This window comes from Anomaloglossus baeobatrachus, chromosome 11 (assembly GCF_048569485.1).
Source record: "Anomaloglossus baeobatrachus isolate aAnoBae1 chromosome 11, aAnoBae1.hap1, whole genome shotgun sequence".
Classification (NCBI taxonomy): domain Eukaryota; kingdom Metazoa; phylum Chordata; class Amphibia; order Anura; family Aromobatidae; genus Anomaloglossus; species Anomaloglossus baeobatrachus.
Genome location: NC_134363.1, coordinates 58,682,930 through 58,696,924, shown reverse-complemented (window position 1 = coordinate 58,696,924; position 13,995 = coordinate 58,682,930). Strand labels below are relative to the sequence as shown.

Here is a 13,995-nt window from a genome sequence, read left to right as displayed (position 1 = left end):
ACAAGTGATGGAATTATTACCTGGGCAATACTGAGGAAATCCTGACCTCCTGCACTGTTGGTGGCTCCTGAGGACTGGAGTAGGGGTGTCCTGCAGGGTTATTTGCCATTCAGGCTTTTGTAGCCTGAGCAGAGAACGTTTCCAAAGTGCATCTGTCTGGACTATTGCCCATACCCATCCATTAGACAAACTGCCATTGCCCTCAAAAGACTGAGGGAGCCACTGCTCCATTCATACATGCAGTGTGCTTTTTTTTTTTTTAACCTATTGCTCCATGGGGTTAAAAAAAAATAAACTCCAGATCGTGGATTTATGGTAACACTGATGGGTGCCCTGCAAACTCCTGCCCCCATTGTCCCCTGCAGGTGGGCATAGGGTGTGAATGTAACAATGCTTCCTGCTGCAATTGGGTTTTGGTAAACCAATAGCACTGTCTGGCTTTATTTCCCGGCAGATTCAACTTTGATGTGGTCACAAATCAGCTGAACATAAAAGAAGAGACCAGAATTAGAAATTGTCCCAATTTGTGCCAGAATGAGCTTACTGATGGATTCTCAGTTAACTCATTGTGTAATGAAGAATATACAGTGCAACGCAGAGGCCACAGCAGGCAAATGGTGCCACATTTTTAATAAAACCCATGAGTTTTAGGCCCAAAAACATGCCTTTTAATGCATAGACAGCCACATGAGGGCTTTTTATGTAATATAATGAATCTGAGTTTTGTGTTTGCAAGTATATTTACAAAAAATAAATCATGGGGCTAAAAGAAAACGTTCTTTATAGTGAAGTATGGTCAGTAGACCAAGAGGGAAGAAGGGAATTCCCATAACATACATAGTGCTATAGCCAAAAAAGAGTCACAATAGACATTAAATAAGAAATCAATGAAATGCACAAAGTATAAAACACGGCTCTGCACCGAACTAATCCTTTCTTCTAGGATTGAAATAGTGGACAAATAAATGGCCGAGATAATGGCACATCCCTGCACGTCAAAGGTGAAATGTGTTCGACAAACCGGTGGGTATCTGGGGGTTAGAGTGAGTCAAATCAGTACGTATTGGAGTATAGGCATCACAGTGAGGCTTTGGAGCTTCTTGTCTGACAGTTCACATACACACAGAGTTAAGGATATTTGGTTTTGGGGTGAAATTTCAGGATGACCCTATAATGCCCTCTAACCTTTTCAGGTGACTATCTCTAACCTGATTGTACACATAGAACTGTTCAATGTTTAAGGACTTTTTGCACAGCTTCTGTTATCTAACAAGGAGCCTAATGGCAAAATTCACAACGTGTGTTTGATCCGTGAATTACCTAATAAATTTCGGGGTTCTCAGAATTGGTATTAAACCGTCCTTCTCAGGCTGCTCACATTTTGATAGCATGAGACCAAGAGGACACCTAACAATTGATCAGCAGGACCACGCCATTGTGAGGCTTCAAGCAGATAAAAGTGGTCACTGAGCTTAGAGTGTCACCAGTAGGTTGTATAGAGACACAGAGAGACTGGAAGAGTCACAGAAAGGCTGAGACGTGGATGTTTTTGGTCCCATCCCACACTGATGACCGCTTCATTGTGAACTAGATGGTGAATTCCACACAACTCCAGGCACATTTAAGAGAGGTGAGAGGCACCAGAGTGTCCTGTCGGATCATTCTAAACAGTTTACATCAGCGTAGTCTACATTTTAGGTGACCTACAAGATACCTGACCACACCACTAGGCACATGCGTCATCTACCCTGGATGAGGGACCAGTGGGCCTCAGTACTGTTCCCCAATGAAAGTCTATTCACGCTGATTAGAAATGATGTTGGAGACATCAATGAGAGCTCTATACATCAGCCACTGTTGTCACCAGACGAGCCGCCAGTGGTGGTGGTGTTACTACAGTGTGGGCCGGTGTGTCTAGCCAATACAGAACGGCTCTACACTGGATTAAGGAGTTATTCCAGTAGTAGGGGCTGTCACTGTATCATTCACAGTCATTATGCCTCTGCTTGAACAACACCGGCCTAGTGTTGTCTTCATGGAGGACAATGCTCCAGCTCATTAAGGTCTCATCATTCAGGAACGTCTGCTGGAGAATGGGGCACAAAGTGGAGCGGCTGCACTTTCTCCAGATCTGAACCCCATAGAAGACCTATGGGATCCACTGAGGCCGTAACTCTACCTCAGAACCTCAATGACCTGAGGGCCGCCCTTCAAGCAGAGTGGGATGCCATGCCTCCGCAGACAATAACTCCACTTGTGAACAGCAAAAAGCATCACTGTCAGCCATAATTGATGCTCAAGACCATATGACAAGTTATTGAGACCCTGACATTTTGGGTTGGTATACCCACCACTGTTGGCTTTTGTGTCAATAAATTGTTTTATGAGAAAATCCCCATTACTGCTTCTACTTAAAAGCCAACTTTCATGATAACATAGCACTGTGGAGAGAACGTTTTACATTTTCCATAAATTTCACCCAAAAGCCAAATTTCCCTAACTTTGTGTGAGTAGTGTATGATCTGGATACAGACCAGACTTCCAAAAATTAACTTTCTATTGTTCACCCATCATCAGAGCATTCGTCCATGAATTCATAATTCCTCCTGATCCGGCCATACTGAATGTTGGCTGAAGACCTCGCCATTAATGACGGTTTAGTTTCCTGTGTCAATCAAAATCCGGGCTAGAAAACTTTGTGTACTGCAGAATCTTGTCTCGTGGGCTGAGAGGACGCCAACTAAGATTCAGCTCCTCGTCTCCATCGCATAAGTAATCCTCTTCAATCTTAACCTGGAATAGAGTGATACGGAGATGAGGTATGAAGGACGACATTAAAGGCTCGTTACCTTAATACTGAGCTACAGGTTCTGTTTGGAAAAGATGAAACCATTCAGACATGGCCCCTTCCCTCGCATGGCCAGTGAAGACAAGTTATTAGCAATCCTTGGGATATGTAATCCACGTTTGGGAGAGTCAACATGTCCAAAGAATCATAATGGAGGGTTACTAAAGACCTCAGCATCAGCCAGCCCAGATCCCCGAAGCAATGTGTCAATCAAGTGGTTTTCGTAAGAAAAGATGGAGACCAGCCTTGAAATCCTTGGCTACATATTCAATAATCTCATATTTACTTAAATCTACACAATGTTCATCATTTTCCCATGAGATGGCAGCACTGCTGTTTTTTGTTGGCTTTTTTTGGTAGACATTGCATCATGATCATGCAAAATATCCCTCCAATTAAAAGGGAACCTGTCAGCAGAAATGTTGCAGTAAACCCAAAAGATTTCCCCTCTGTAGCTCATGGGCTGCATTCTAGAAAGGTTCCTGTTGCTATTGTGCTTCCTTTGAGACCTAAATAAATCTAATATATAAAGAGGGGTGTGTGTGTGTGTGTGTGTGTGTGTGTGTGTGTGTGTGTGTCCGGGATTGGTATCTGCACCGTCGCAGCTACAGCCACAACATTTTGCACACTCACACTTCTGGACCCCGAGAGCGTCATAGGCTATGTTTTGAGGGGAAATTTTAACCCTGCGCTTTACAGTTATTCACCAAAAAAAAACCTGCCTCCATTAAAGCGAATGGAGCTGGGAGCCACAGTGCAGCCAGAACTTCAGAAGAATGTGCAGGCCACACCCTTATATGGAATGTTGGCATGTCACAATGCAGCCAGGGAAAGAGACATAGACAGGGTAAGAGACAGACACAAAGAGACAGACAGGGTAAGAGACAGACACAAAGAGACAGACAGGGTAAGAGACAGACACAGACAAAGAGACAGACAAAGAGACAGACACAAGGAAAGTGACAGACACAAGGAAAGTGACAGACACAAGGAAAGTGACAGACACAAGGAAAGTGACAGACACAAGGAAAGTGACAGAGATAGATAGACAGGGAAAGAGATTGAGACAGACAGGGAAAGAGACAGACAAAGAGAGAGAGAGATATACAGAGGGGGAGACAGACAGAGAATGGGAGAGAAACAGAGACAGTTACTATCCCGGGCGTTAATACATTCTATTTATACATTCTATATCCCGGGAATGTTAATACATTCTATTTATACATTCTATATCCCGGGAATGTTAATACATTCTATTTTGTTAACAGTTATTAACCCGGGCGAAGGCGGGTGTGAGGTAAATCCGGAGATATGACGATAAATCATGATATTCAAGTTATGTCAGGAAGCCCTCTCCTGGTGTCACCCCCCCTTTCCTTCACACAACTCCTTCAATCAGAAAATTTACCACAGGGATAAACGGTTTGTTTAGCAGATAGGTGTCAAAGGAACTGGTCTGTGTTCCACTTACACCTCCATGGCCATCTCCTGTGATATGGAGATTAGATGATGTGGGAACAATGGACACAGGATGACTCCCTGCCGTGACCCTGTGGTAGGGGCTGCTATCTAATTAGCAAGCTTGGAAGTATCCAGACAGAACGACTCCAAAAAAATATGGTTCATATCTCGCAAGCCATATTTCCGATAAATATGGCAACCATAAAAATGGTGTCTCTGCATGCGGACGATGCTGGCACACCTTTTTTATGGGAGTAGGACATTGGGAAGTACCCCAGGCGTGATATCAGCCAATGGGGAACTAGTAGACAAGTCATGAGTCCTCTTGTTCTGTAGCTAAATTCATAACTGTCACAATGAGAGCGTTGGCGTCCGCCTACGACGCTCCCGGGCAAAGTTATGGCCCATATTCCATGTTGTGGATATTGTCCATAACTCCAGCCAGGGGTGGAGCAGTGCTCCCTCTGAGGTCACTAAGGTAGGAGGGGACCTGGATTTGCCCAGGTTGATAACCCTACTTCGGCCATTTTCCAGTGTTCTTTCGCTGGGGGTCACGTGTAGGAAACATCTGTGGGAAGGATCCTAGAAACCTGGTCTACAGCGCCCCCCTGTGGCCAGACGCACAAGGTAACTGCTGGAACTGTGTATGCCTGTTTGTAAACCATGCTTTATCTGTAACTGTACTCTGACATATGTATATTCTGTAGATTCCCTATTGTATATATTGTAGTTTCTAGTGTGCTTTAGGCTGATTAAATTATATAATTAATCTTGGGCTGTTCTGTTATCTCGATCTTGAATCCCACGTCTGTGTGTTCGGCTAATAGTTACCGTGAAGCGGTTGGTGGCAGCGAGTTGTGCCAAGGATTATTGTGGGGAGGCCAGTGAGATTCGGGGAGGTTTTATATATTCCGCCCGCGGAGGTCGGGGGAATATATACCCTACTCTCACCGGGGACCCTTCAATAATCGGCATAAGTAGTATAGCGGCCTCCTTGCTTATTGTCGGGCAATTCCATAATTGGCCTGACTATAAGAGGGGCGCTAGAGAGCGCGTCACGTGCTCTGTCTGTCGGGAGGTATAAAGGAGGGGTGACCCCCACTTGTTACCCCCCGATTGTGACGTACTGGTAGCCAGCGCGGGGGATTTCTGAGTGACCCCCCCCGGTGGTTCGTGACAGCGGGTAGTACAGCTAGTACTTTATAAAGTCTTACCTTTTTGTATGCAAATCTTTTTTATGGTCACGGGGGCGGGCTGTCTTGCGTCCTGCCGCTTTACGCCGTCCTCCATTGCTCATTTCCATACCTGAGGACACCGCCCAGCGCTCCTGAAGTCTCACGCATGCGCGGTGCCACTCTCGCGGGACAGCACTGTGCACAGTGTGACCGCTGGTGACGTGTTGTGCAGGTGTGAGATTATGGGCGGCGCTGTGATTGTCATCCAAGTACCCGCCCATTATCTCGTGCCCGAACTTTTCCCTCTGCCTCCACCGTTATGCGCAAGCGCTGGCCATATGAACCCACGTCACCTATTACCCATCTCTCCCTGGAGCAGGAAATAGATAGGAGGAGCAGCACACCACCGATCATAACCGCATAACGGTGGAGGCAGAGTGAAAAGCGCGGGCACGAGATTATGGGCGGGTAGTTGCTGATGACAATCACAGCGCCGCCCATAATCTCGTGCCTGCGCAATCACATCACCAGCGGTGACACTGTGCACAGTGCTCAGTCCCGCGAGAGTGGCACTGGGCATGCGCGAGACCTCGGGAGCACTGGGCGGCGTCCTCAGGTATGGAAATGAGCAATGGGGGACAGCGTAAAGCAGCAGGAGTGAGAATAACGGACGCAAGACAGCCCGCCCCTTGACCATAAAAAAAGATTTGCATACAAAAAAGGTAAGACTTTATAAAGTATTTATTTAGGTCTCAAAGGGGGCACAATAACAACAGGAACCTTTCTAGAATGCAGCCCAGGAGCTGCAGAAGGGGATTCTTTTAGATATAGTGCGAAATTTCTGCTGACAGGTTCCCTTTAAAGAGAATCTACTTCCATTGTTAGGAAGGGGATAAGAGAGATGTCTTCTATTAAAGGGAATCTGTCAGGTGATTTTCTAGTACAAAACTCATTGCATCCTGGATTAGGGCTTGGGCAGCCCTTTCAAGATCAGTAACTCTTATTGTTCTACCTTATCCTGTTATCTTGCTGTAAGCTCCGGAGAATTCAGTGTCATGTGCCGGTTAGTCAAGTAAATCCAAACAGAATATGCACGGCTGCCCACGCCCACCTCTCCCGTATTGCCATCACTGCTGAGAGGTGAGAGTGGGGAGCCGTGCACATTCAGTATGGACTTGCATACGCTTGACAAGCCAGCGCGCAACACTGAATTCTCTGGGGCTTACAGCAAGATAATACAAGAAGGTAGAGCAATAAAAGCTACTGATCCTCAAAGGGCTGCCCAAGGACTAATCCAGGATACCATTAGTTTTGTACTAGAAAATCACCAGACAAATTTTCCTTTAATGAAATTGTCTCTCCAGTAAAGGAGACAAACTCTAGCACAGCGCCACCTATTGGAAGTAGCGATCCTAAAAGTCACAAGTGGATTTTTGACAATCCTTTGCAATATGACTCAGGATATATAAGCCAGATCAGAATCCCAATTTGCAGACACGGTGTTTCGGGGTGCTTGCCCCTCGTCAGTGCAAAGTATGGGGGTGTCTGATCTGGCTCATGAGAAAGCTATGTGGGGACCACGGGGGAACACTATTCTCCTTAAGGAGACTTTGCAAGCCAGTCTGGCTGCCAGGTAAGGGGACTTATAGCTGCAATGCCCCTAAAATTCCACGGGGGAACACTATTCTCCTTAAGGAGACTTTGCAAGCCAGTCTGGCTGCCAGGTAAGGGGACTTATAGCTGCAATGCCCCTCTGGGAAATATTCAAATTGTCTCTCCAGTAAAGGAGACAAACTCTAGCACAGCGCCACCTATTGGAAGTAGCGATCCTAAAAGTCACAAGTGGATTTTTGACAATCCTTTGCAATATGACTCAGGATATATAAGCCAGATCAGAATCCCAATTTGCAGACACGGTGTTTCGGGGTGCTTGCCCCTCGTCAGTGCAAAGTATGGGGGTGTCTGATCTGGCTCATGAGAAAGCTATGTGGGGACCACGGGGGAACACTATTCTCCTTAAGGAGACTTTGCAAGCCAGTCTGGCTGCCAGGTAAGGGGACTTATAGCTGCAATGCCCCTAAAATTCCACGGGGGAACACTATTCTCCTTAAGGAGACTTTGCAAGCCAGTCTGGCTGCCAGGTAAGGGGACTTATAGCTGCAATGCCCCTCTGGGAAATATTCAAATTGTCTCTCCAGTAAAGGAGACAAACTCTAGCACAGCGCCACCTATTGGAAGTAGCGATCCTAAAAGTCACAAGTGGATTTTTGACAATCCTTTGCAATATGACTCAGGATATAAGCCTTTAATGAAAGACATCTCTCTTAACACTTTTCTGACAATGGATGTACTGGTAGGGCCAATATTGGGTCCCCGTGTAGGATGCATGCCCATTTTGGAATCACTGTCATCATCCCGTCACAATGAAGGCAGTAAAAATAATGGAAGAATTTAAACAACTCATAAAACCTGATATAAACAATCTGATGACATTTTCCCTGTAAGGGAACGTCTATATTCTGCATGGCTTTACCTGCGCTAATAGTGGTTCGGACGGAAGAAGAGACGGACTTATTTTGTTCCCAAGGTCTTTCTCCTCTTTGAACTTTTTCCTTTTTTTAGCTGGTGGTCCATCTACGAGAGGGGGGCTTTCTGGACTTGTAGCCTCTAAGCCAAGGGGAGGTCCACTTAGACACCTCGATAAGTCCTCGTTCTCTGGAGGTTCGTTTTCAGAGTTTATTGGGGTGGGGGTATTGCAGGCTTGGGTGCCTTCGTCCTATAAATAAAGAAAAGGAACATAGTATAGAAATCATTAGTTCAGAATCATTGTCGTGTCAGATAACTTTTCAGAATAATCTGCCATGTGTGCACAGGAGGACACCATTTCTGGCCACGGTGTCACCTGAATCACTCTGCAAGCTGTGTCTCTAATTTTCTCTCTGAGCTGCTGGATGGGGACTAGCTGGTATGATGTCTCCTAGGCACAACACACAGAGCACAGATTGAGAGGAGCACCAGCATGGACGACATTATACAGCTCAGTGCTGAGCAGAGTAGCTGTGAATCCAGCGCTGGAGAGAAGTAAAACAGGTTCTTGGTTTGCCCATGTCTGTGTGGAGAGGAGGAGTAGGCATGAAATAAGACAGTCTGTCGCCTGATGTAACGCTGCTCTCCACTGTCTGAGGAGCAGCACTGTGAACAAGCAGAACTCATCTACTCACTCAGCCCGACAGGATTACAATATCCTCACTCGGCCCGACAGGATTACAATATCCTCACTCGGCCCCACAGGATTACAATATTCTCACTCGGCCCGACAGGATTACAATATCCTCACTCGGCCCCACAGGATTACAATATCCTCACTCGGCCCCACAGGATTACAATATCCTCACTCTGCCCCACAGGATTACAATATCCTCACTCTGCCCCACAGGATTACAATATCCTCACTCTGCCCCACAGGATTACAATATCCTCACTCTGCCCCACAGGATTACAATATCCTCACTCTGCCCCACAGGATTACAATATCCTCACTCTGCCCCACAGGATTACAATATCCTCACTCTGCCCCACAGGATTACAATATCCTCACTCTGCCCCACAGGATTACAATATCCTCACTCTGCCCCACAGGATTACAATATCCTCACTCTGCCCCACAGGATTACAATATCCTCACTCTGCCCGACAGGATTACAATATCCTCACTCCGCCTGACAGGATTACAATATCCTCACTCCGCCTGACAGGTTTACAATATGGACATGGACCAGGAGAGTAAAACAAAACAAACAAGAGTTCTGCTCAGTGAGCCTCCCGGCTTCTTTCTTTTCTCCTTGACCCATTGTAAACCCATCAGATGGAGTGGGCAGATCAGTTTACAATGTTGCTCCTTGGCCGGACAGTTGAGACAGCATTTCTTCAGGCTTTAGAGCGTCTTTGTTTCTACCTAGGATGGCATTCAGCATGAAATAAGTGACGGTGGCCATCTTGGACTATTTTAGATAACCCCTTTAAGCACATTATCATTCATACTAAGTTATACCTCAAGTAGAAAGGTGAGGTGACTCTTTCTGTAATCATCTCCATAGGAGTCCAAGATTTTCATGAGACATCTGAAATAGGTAAAAGCATGAGATGATGAGATCTGTGCCTTCCAGCCTTCATGTCCACCTCCTTTGCGGGTGGTCAGGATCAGGCTGAACGATGGAGAAGCAATAATTCAGCAAACAAAGAGAAGCAAGAAAAGACTCGTTGGATCGAAGGAAGTCATGGAAAGACTGGAATGAACGGAGATCTGTGACAACACCTAGGCCAATGGTGCCTGATACTTGTATATTGGAACCCGACTCAGAGTTCTCCTATGCTTGGGTTCAGACTGATGAATACAGCGCAGTGTGTATAGGGTCCTGATATAGTACCAACCTTCTCTCTTGTTTCAACTTTCGTGTTATCTTCTGAACTTGGTGAAGTCTGTTTAGTATTCGTTCATTGACCTAGAAAACCAAAAAATAAACATCTTATTATATAATCAGGGGCATCATTGTCAAAATAGACCTAGGTCCATCAAAACAAAAAACTGACAGAAGATTGCATATAATGAGGCAGATAGGGTCACATTGGTCTGTCCTATGATCCAGCAGTGTCGGTCTTTTCATTCATGCATAACAGTGCAGTCGGTCACAGCTTTGTCCGCAGCTTAAAAGGATAATGCTGAAACAAGAGCAGATGGAGTCTGGAGTCATTCTGCTGCCTCATTATAGTGCATGGATCTCTCAGGTGTGTCATCTGAATCACGCATTCGGAGATTTACATAGAAATCCCAATGTAAGTGTGATTACACAGTATCGAACATTTTGACATGATGTAAGCTTGGTGTGGATCTATATATGTACATATAGGTGCGGTACAATACATGTAGTGGCTACAGGGCAGCTTTCACTCCACCCTGTGATACTATAATAGGACTTACAGTTTTAAAGGGAATCTGTCACCAGGTTTTTGCCACCTAAAGTGAGAGCAGCATAATGTAGAGACAGAGACCCTGATTCCAGTGGTGTCACTTACTGGGCTGCTTAGTGTAGTTTTGATAACATCGTTTAATCAGCAGGAGATTATCATTACAGGACTACTTTATGTGCTGCAGGTAGTCCAGCATATTCATGAGCTCTGTATAACTGCAGCAGAAAAAAAACCCATTGATTTTATCAAAATGACAGCAAACAACTCAGTAATTGACACATCGCTGGAATCAGGGTCTCTTGTCTCTACATTGTGCTGCTCTCACATGGGGGAGAAAACCTGGTGACAGATTCCCATTACCTGCTTGTTACAAGTACTGAGCACCCGAGCATGGTAGTGCCCGCTCATCACTAGTTACGAGTACCGAGCATGGTAGTGCCCACTCATCACTAGTTACGAGTACTGAGCACCCAAGCATGGTAGTGCTCGCTCATCACTAGTTACGAGTACTGAGCACCCGAGCATGGTAGTGCTCGCTCATCACTAGTTACGAGTACTGAGCACCCGAGCATGGTAGTGCCCGCTCATCACTAGTTACCAGTACTGAGCACCCGAGCATGGTAGTGCTCGCTCATCACTAGTTACGAGTACTGAGCACCCGAGCATGGTAGTGCCCGCTCATCACTAGTTACGAGTACTGAGCACCTGAGCATGGTAGTGCTCGCTCATCACTAGTTACGAGTACTGAGCACCTGAGCATGGTAGTGCTCGCTCATCACTAGTTACGAGTACTGAGCACCTGAGCATGGTAGTGCCCGCTCATCACTAGTTACGAGTACTGAGCACCCGAGCATGGTAGTGCTCGCTCATCACTAGTTACGAGTACTGAGCACCTGAGCATGGTAGTGCCCGCTCATCACTAGTTACGAGTACTGAGCACCCGAGCATGGTAGTGCCCGCTCATCACTAGTTACGAGTACTGAGCACCCGAGCATGGTAGTGCCCGCTCATCACTAGTTACGAGTACTGAGCACCCGAGCATGGTAGTGCCCGCTCATCACTAGTTACGAGTACTGAGCACCCGAGCATGGTAGTGCCTGCTCATCACTAGTGGTGACTTTTAGGTTAATTAGATCCTTTTTTAAAGTTATCTTACTTTTTTCAATCTGTGGACAATGTTTTCGGTTAATTTATTATTTATCACTTTAGAAATGTCACTAACTTTTTTGCACAGTTCTACTCCAGTGACAAAGTGGAGTACAAAATCTGTCTCATTTTCTTTCTGTATAGTTGAAGATTAACATGTGCCATTCTAAAAGGCTCATGGGACTTTCTGTTATAAAAAGGTGCAAATAAAGGTAAAAGGGAACAACTTTTATTTTGTGTTCCATTTTGAAGATTTTGTTGCAAAAAAACAGCCTTAAATACAACCAAACAAAAAAAGTCACTTAAAAAAATAAATAAATAAATAAATGCATATGATGGAAATGGATCTATGCATTTAAAGGCAAATTACCTAGGAGAGAGAAGCACGCAGCTGTTATTACCAACCTGTTCAATTTCTTTGCAGCGGCGATTTAAGGCAAGGAACTTCCTCCTGTTGAGCTCTCTCGTGCGCTGCTGTGCCTCCTCTTCCTCCTCATCTTGTATGTTGTCGCCGCTCAGGCCGCCATCTACAAACTCAACCTCTGTCTCCAATTCACTTTCTAAAATGTTACCACCAAACAGAGGGGGGAGAGCGAGCTCAGACCCAGGGGGGACAGAAAACTCTTCAAAGTTTACAGCAGCCATGATGGAAAATCTAAGACACAAAGAAAGCAGTTATCAGAACCGATCCCCATATGAGGTGGACAATAACTGGTCCTGGAGAAAATCCAAACAATACTGACACTACCACGTACTCGACTACACTCTGGTGTACGCCTGCAGAAAACGTATATGTGCAAAAATGGTGCAAGACAGAGCACACGTTAATTGAGTTTGCTCCATTATAGTCAATGGCCCTGTCTGCGCATGCATCCGAAACACGTTTTGGGGGGGCAATTCGGACGGATACCCTGACGGGACCACTAAACGTATGTAAATGCGCAATGTGAAAGGGGCCACGTCTTGTGCTGGATGATGGATGCTAAAGAGAATACAACTTTATTACACAAGAACAGTCCCCATTAGAAAGGAGCGGCAGTGCACACTTGATCACAGATCCATGTGTTCCTTAAAAAGAATCTGTCACCAGGTTTTTGACACCTAATTTGAGAGCTGCATGATGTAGGGGCAGAGATCATGATTCCAGTGATGTGTCACTTACTGGGCTGCTTAGTGTAGTTTTGATAATCACTGTTTAATCAGCAGTAGATTATCATTACAGGACTATTTTGGTGCGCTGCAGGTAGTCCAGCATATTCATGAGCTCTGTATAACTGCTAGACCTGCAGCAGAGAAAACAGTGAGACAGCAAACAGCTCAGTAAGTGACACCGCTGAAATCAGGGTCTCTGTATCTACATTATGCTGCTCTCATATGGGGGAACAAAAACCTGGTGACGGATTCCCTTTGAAGGGAATGAATAAAGCAACAGTCGGCATCTTAGCTGGGGTTTAAAAGTTCTACCAATCAGTGCAGATCCCAGTTATTGGACACCCACCAATCAGCATGTTATCAATCATTCCTGTGGATAGGCGACAGCTTATTGTCAGCAGACAACCCCTTTAATTCACACCATTCTTGGGATCAGTGGTGGTCTCAGCAGCCGGACCCCAATGATCATAAATGGATTGGTGATGGCTGTGGTACATAAGCCAACTGCTTTAAAGGATTTGACTTTCCAAACTATGTATAGAGCTATATATGGCCAGTGTATTCATCCATTATTAAGAAATCAGCCTTTTAATTCATGTGAATGAGGCTGGAGTGCTATTGGTAGATCCGAAGCCTCTGTCACTCCAGCTCTATTCCCCACCTCCTCCTAACTATTGGCTGCGTGACAATAAGGTATAGCAGGAGTATGGGTTCCCTATATGTGCTCAGTGTATGGCGGCATTATTTGTGGCCCAATCTGGGGCCATTATATCAACTAGAAGAATCCACCAGTAATCCGCCTGTGGATCTAGCCACAAATTCACATGGATCTTGCTGCAGGTCTGTGGCGGTAATGACTGCGGATTTTACCCTGCTCATCCACGTAGCCAGTACCAGAACCCAATGCATATAATATTTGTACAGAAATCTTAGCATTTCCTATCCTTACTCTCCAATCCCACAAAACCTCATGCTTGTGGGGTCACACATTCAGGACCCAAACTTGGAGGGGAATATTACTGCTCCTGTAAGTACTGGGTGACTACCTCACACAGCACACGTCCCTGTGATACACACTGAGTCACACATTACCAGGGCGACACTCACCTGCTCACATTCTCCTTCCCAAGTGCGAGCTGTAGAGTCCTCGGGTGTATACAAATAAAGTTACGCTATACAAAAAGGAAAGAAAAAAAGCTGGTCGACCAATCGAAAAAGGTCGTGAGAGGAACGCATGCGCAGCTG

At 45.5% G+C, this 13,995-nt stretch overlaps 1 protein-coding gene across 1 annotated transcript; it reads right to left on the bottom strand.

Annotated features, from left to right (window-relative positions):
- Positions 1-613: 613 nt before the first annotated feature.
- TFPT (TCF3 fusion partner) lies at positions 614-13,955 on the bottom strand. Its single transcript, XM_075328864.1, has 6 exons — positions 13,858-13,955; positions 12,004-12,253; positions 9,916-9,986; positions 9,536-9,605; positions 8,018-8,260; positions 614-2,793 (listed from the first exon to the last, which is right to left on the bottom strand). Exons 2-6 carry the CDS (start codon positions 12,241-12,243, stop codon positions 2,671-2,673), a joined length of 747 nt encoding a protein of 248 aa, XP_075184979.1. The 5' UTR covers positions 12,244-12,253; positions 13,858-13,955; the 3' UTR covers positions 614-2,670.
- Positions 13,956-13,995: the final 40 nt, after the last annotated feature.

Bases quoted from the DNA above. Each gene is read 5' to 3' on its own strand.
- TFPT (XM_075328864.1), bottom strand. From the start codon at position 12,243: ATGGCTGCTGTAAACTTTGAAGAGTTTTCTGTCCCCCCTGGGTCTGAG. The intron at 9,987-12,003 runs GTTGGTAATAAC...TTGGTTTTCTAG, and splicing joins GCTGCAAAGAAATTGAACAG to GTCAATGAACGAATACTAAA. The intron at 2,794-8,017 runs GTAAAGCCATGC...ACTCTATTCCAG, and splicing joins CCGAACCACTATTAGCGCAG to GTTAAGATTGAAGAGGATTA.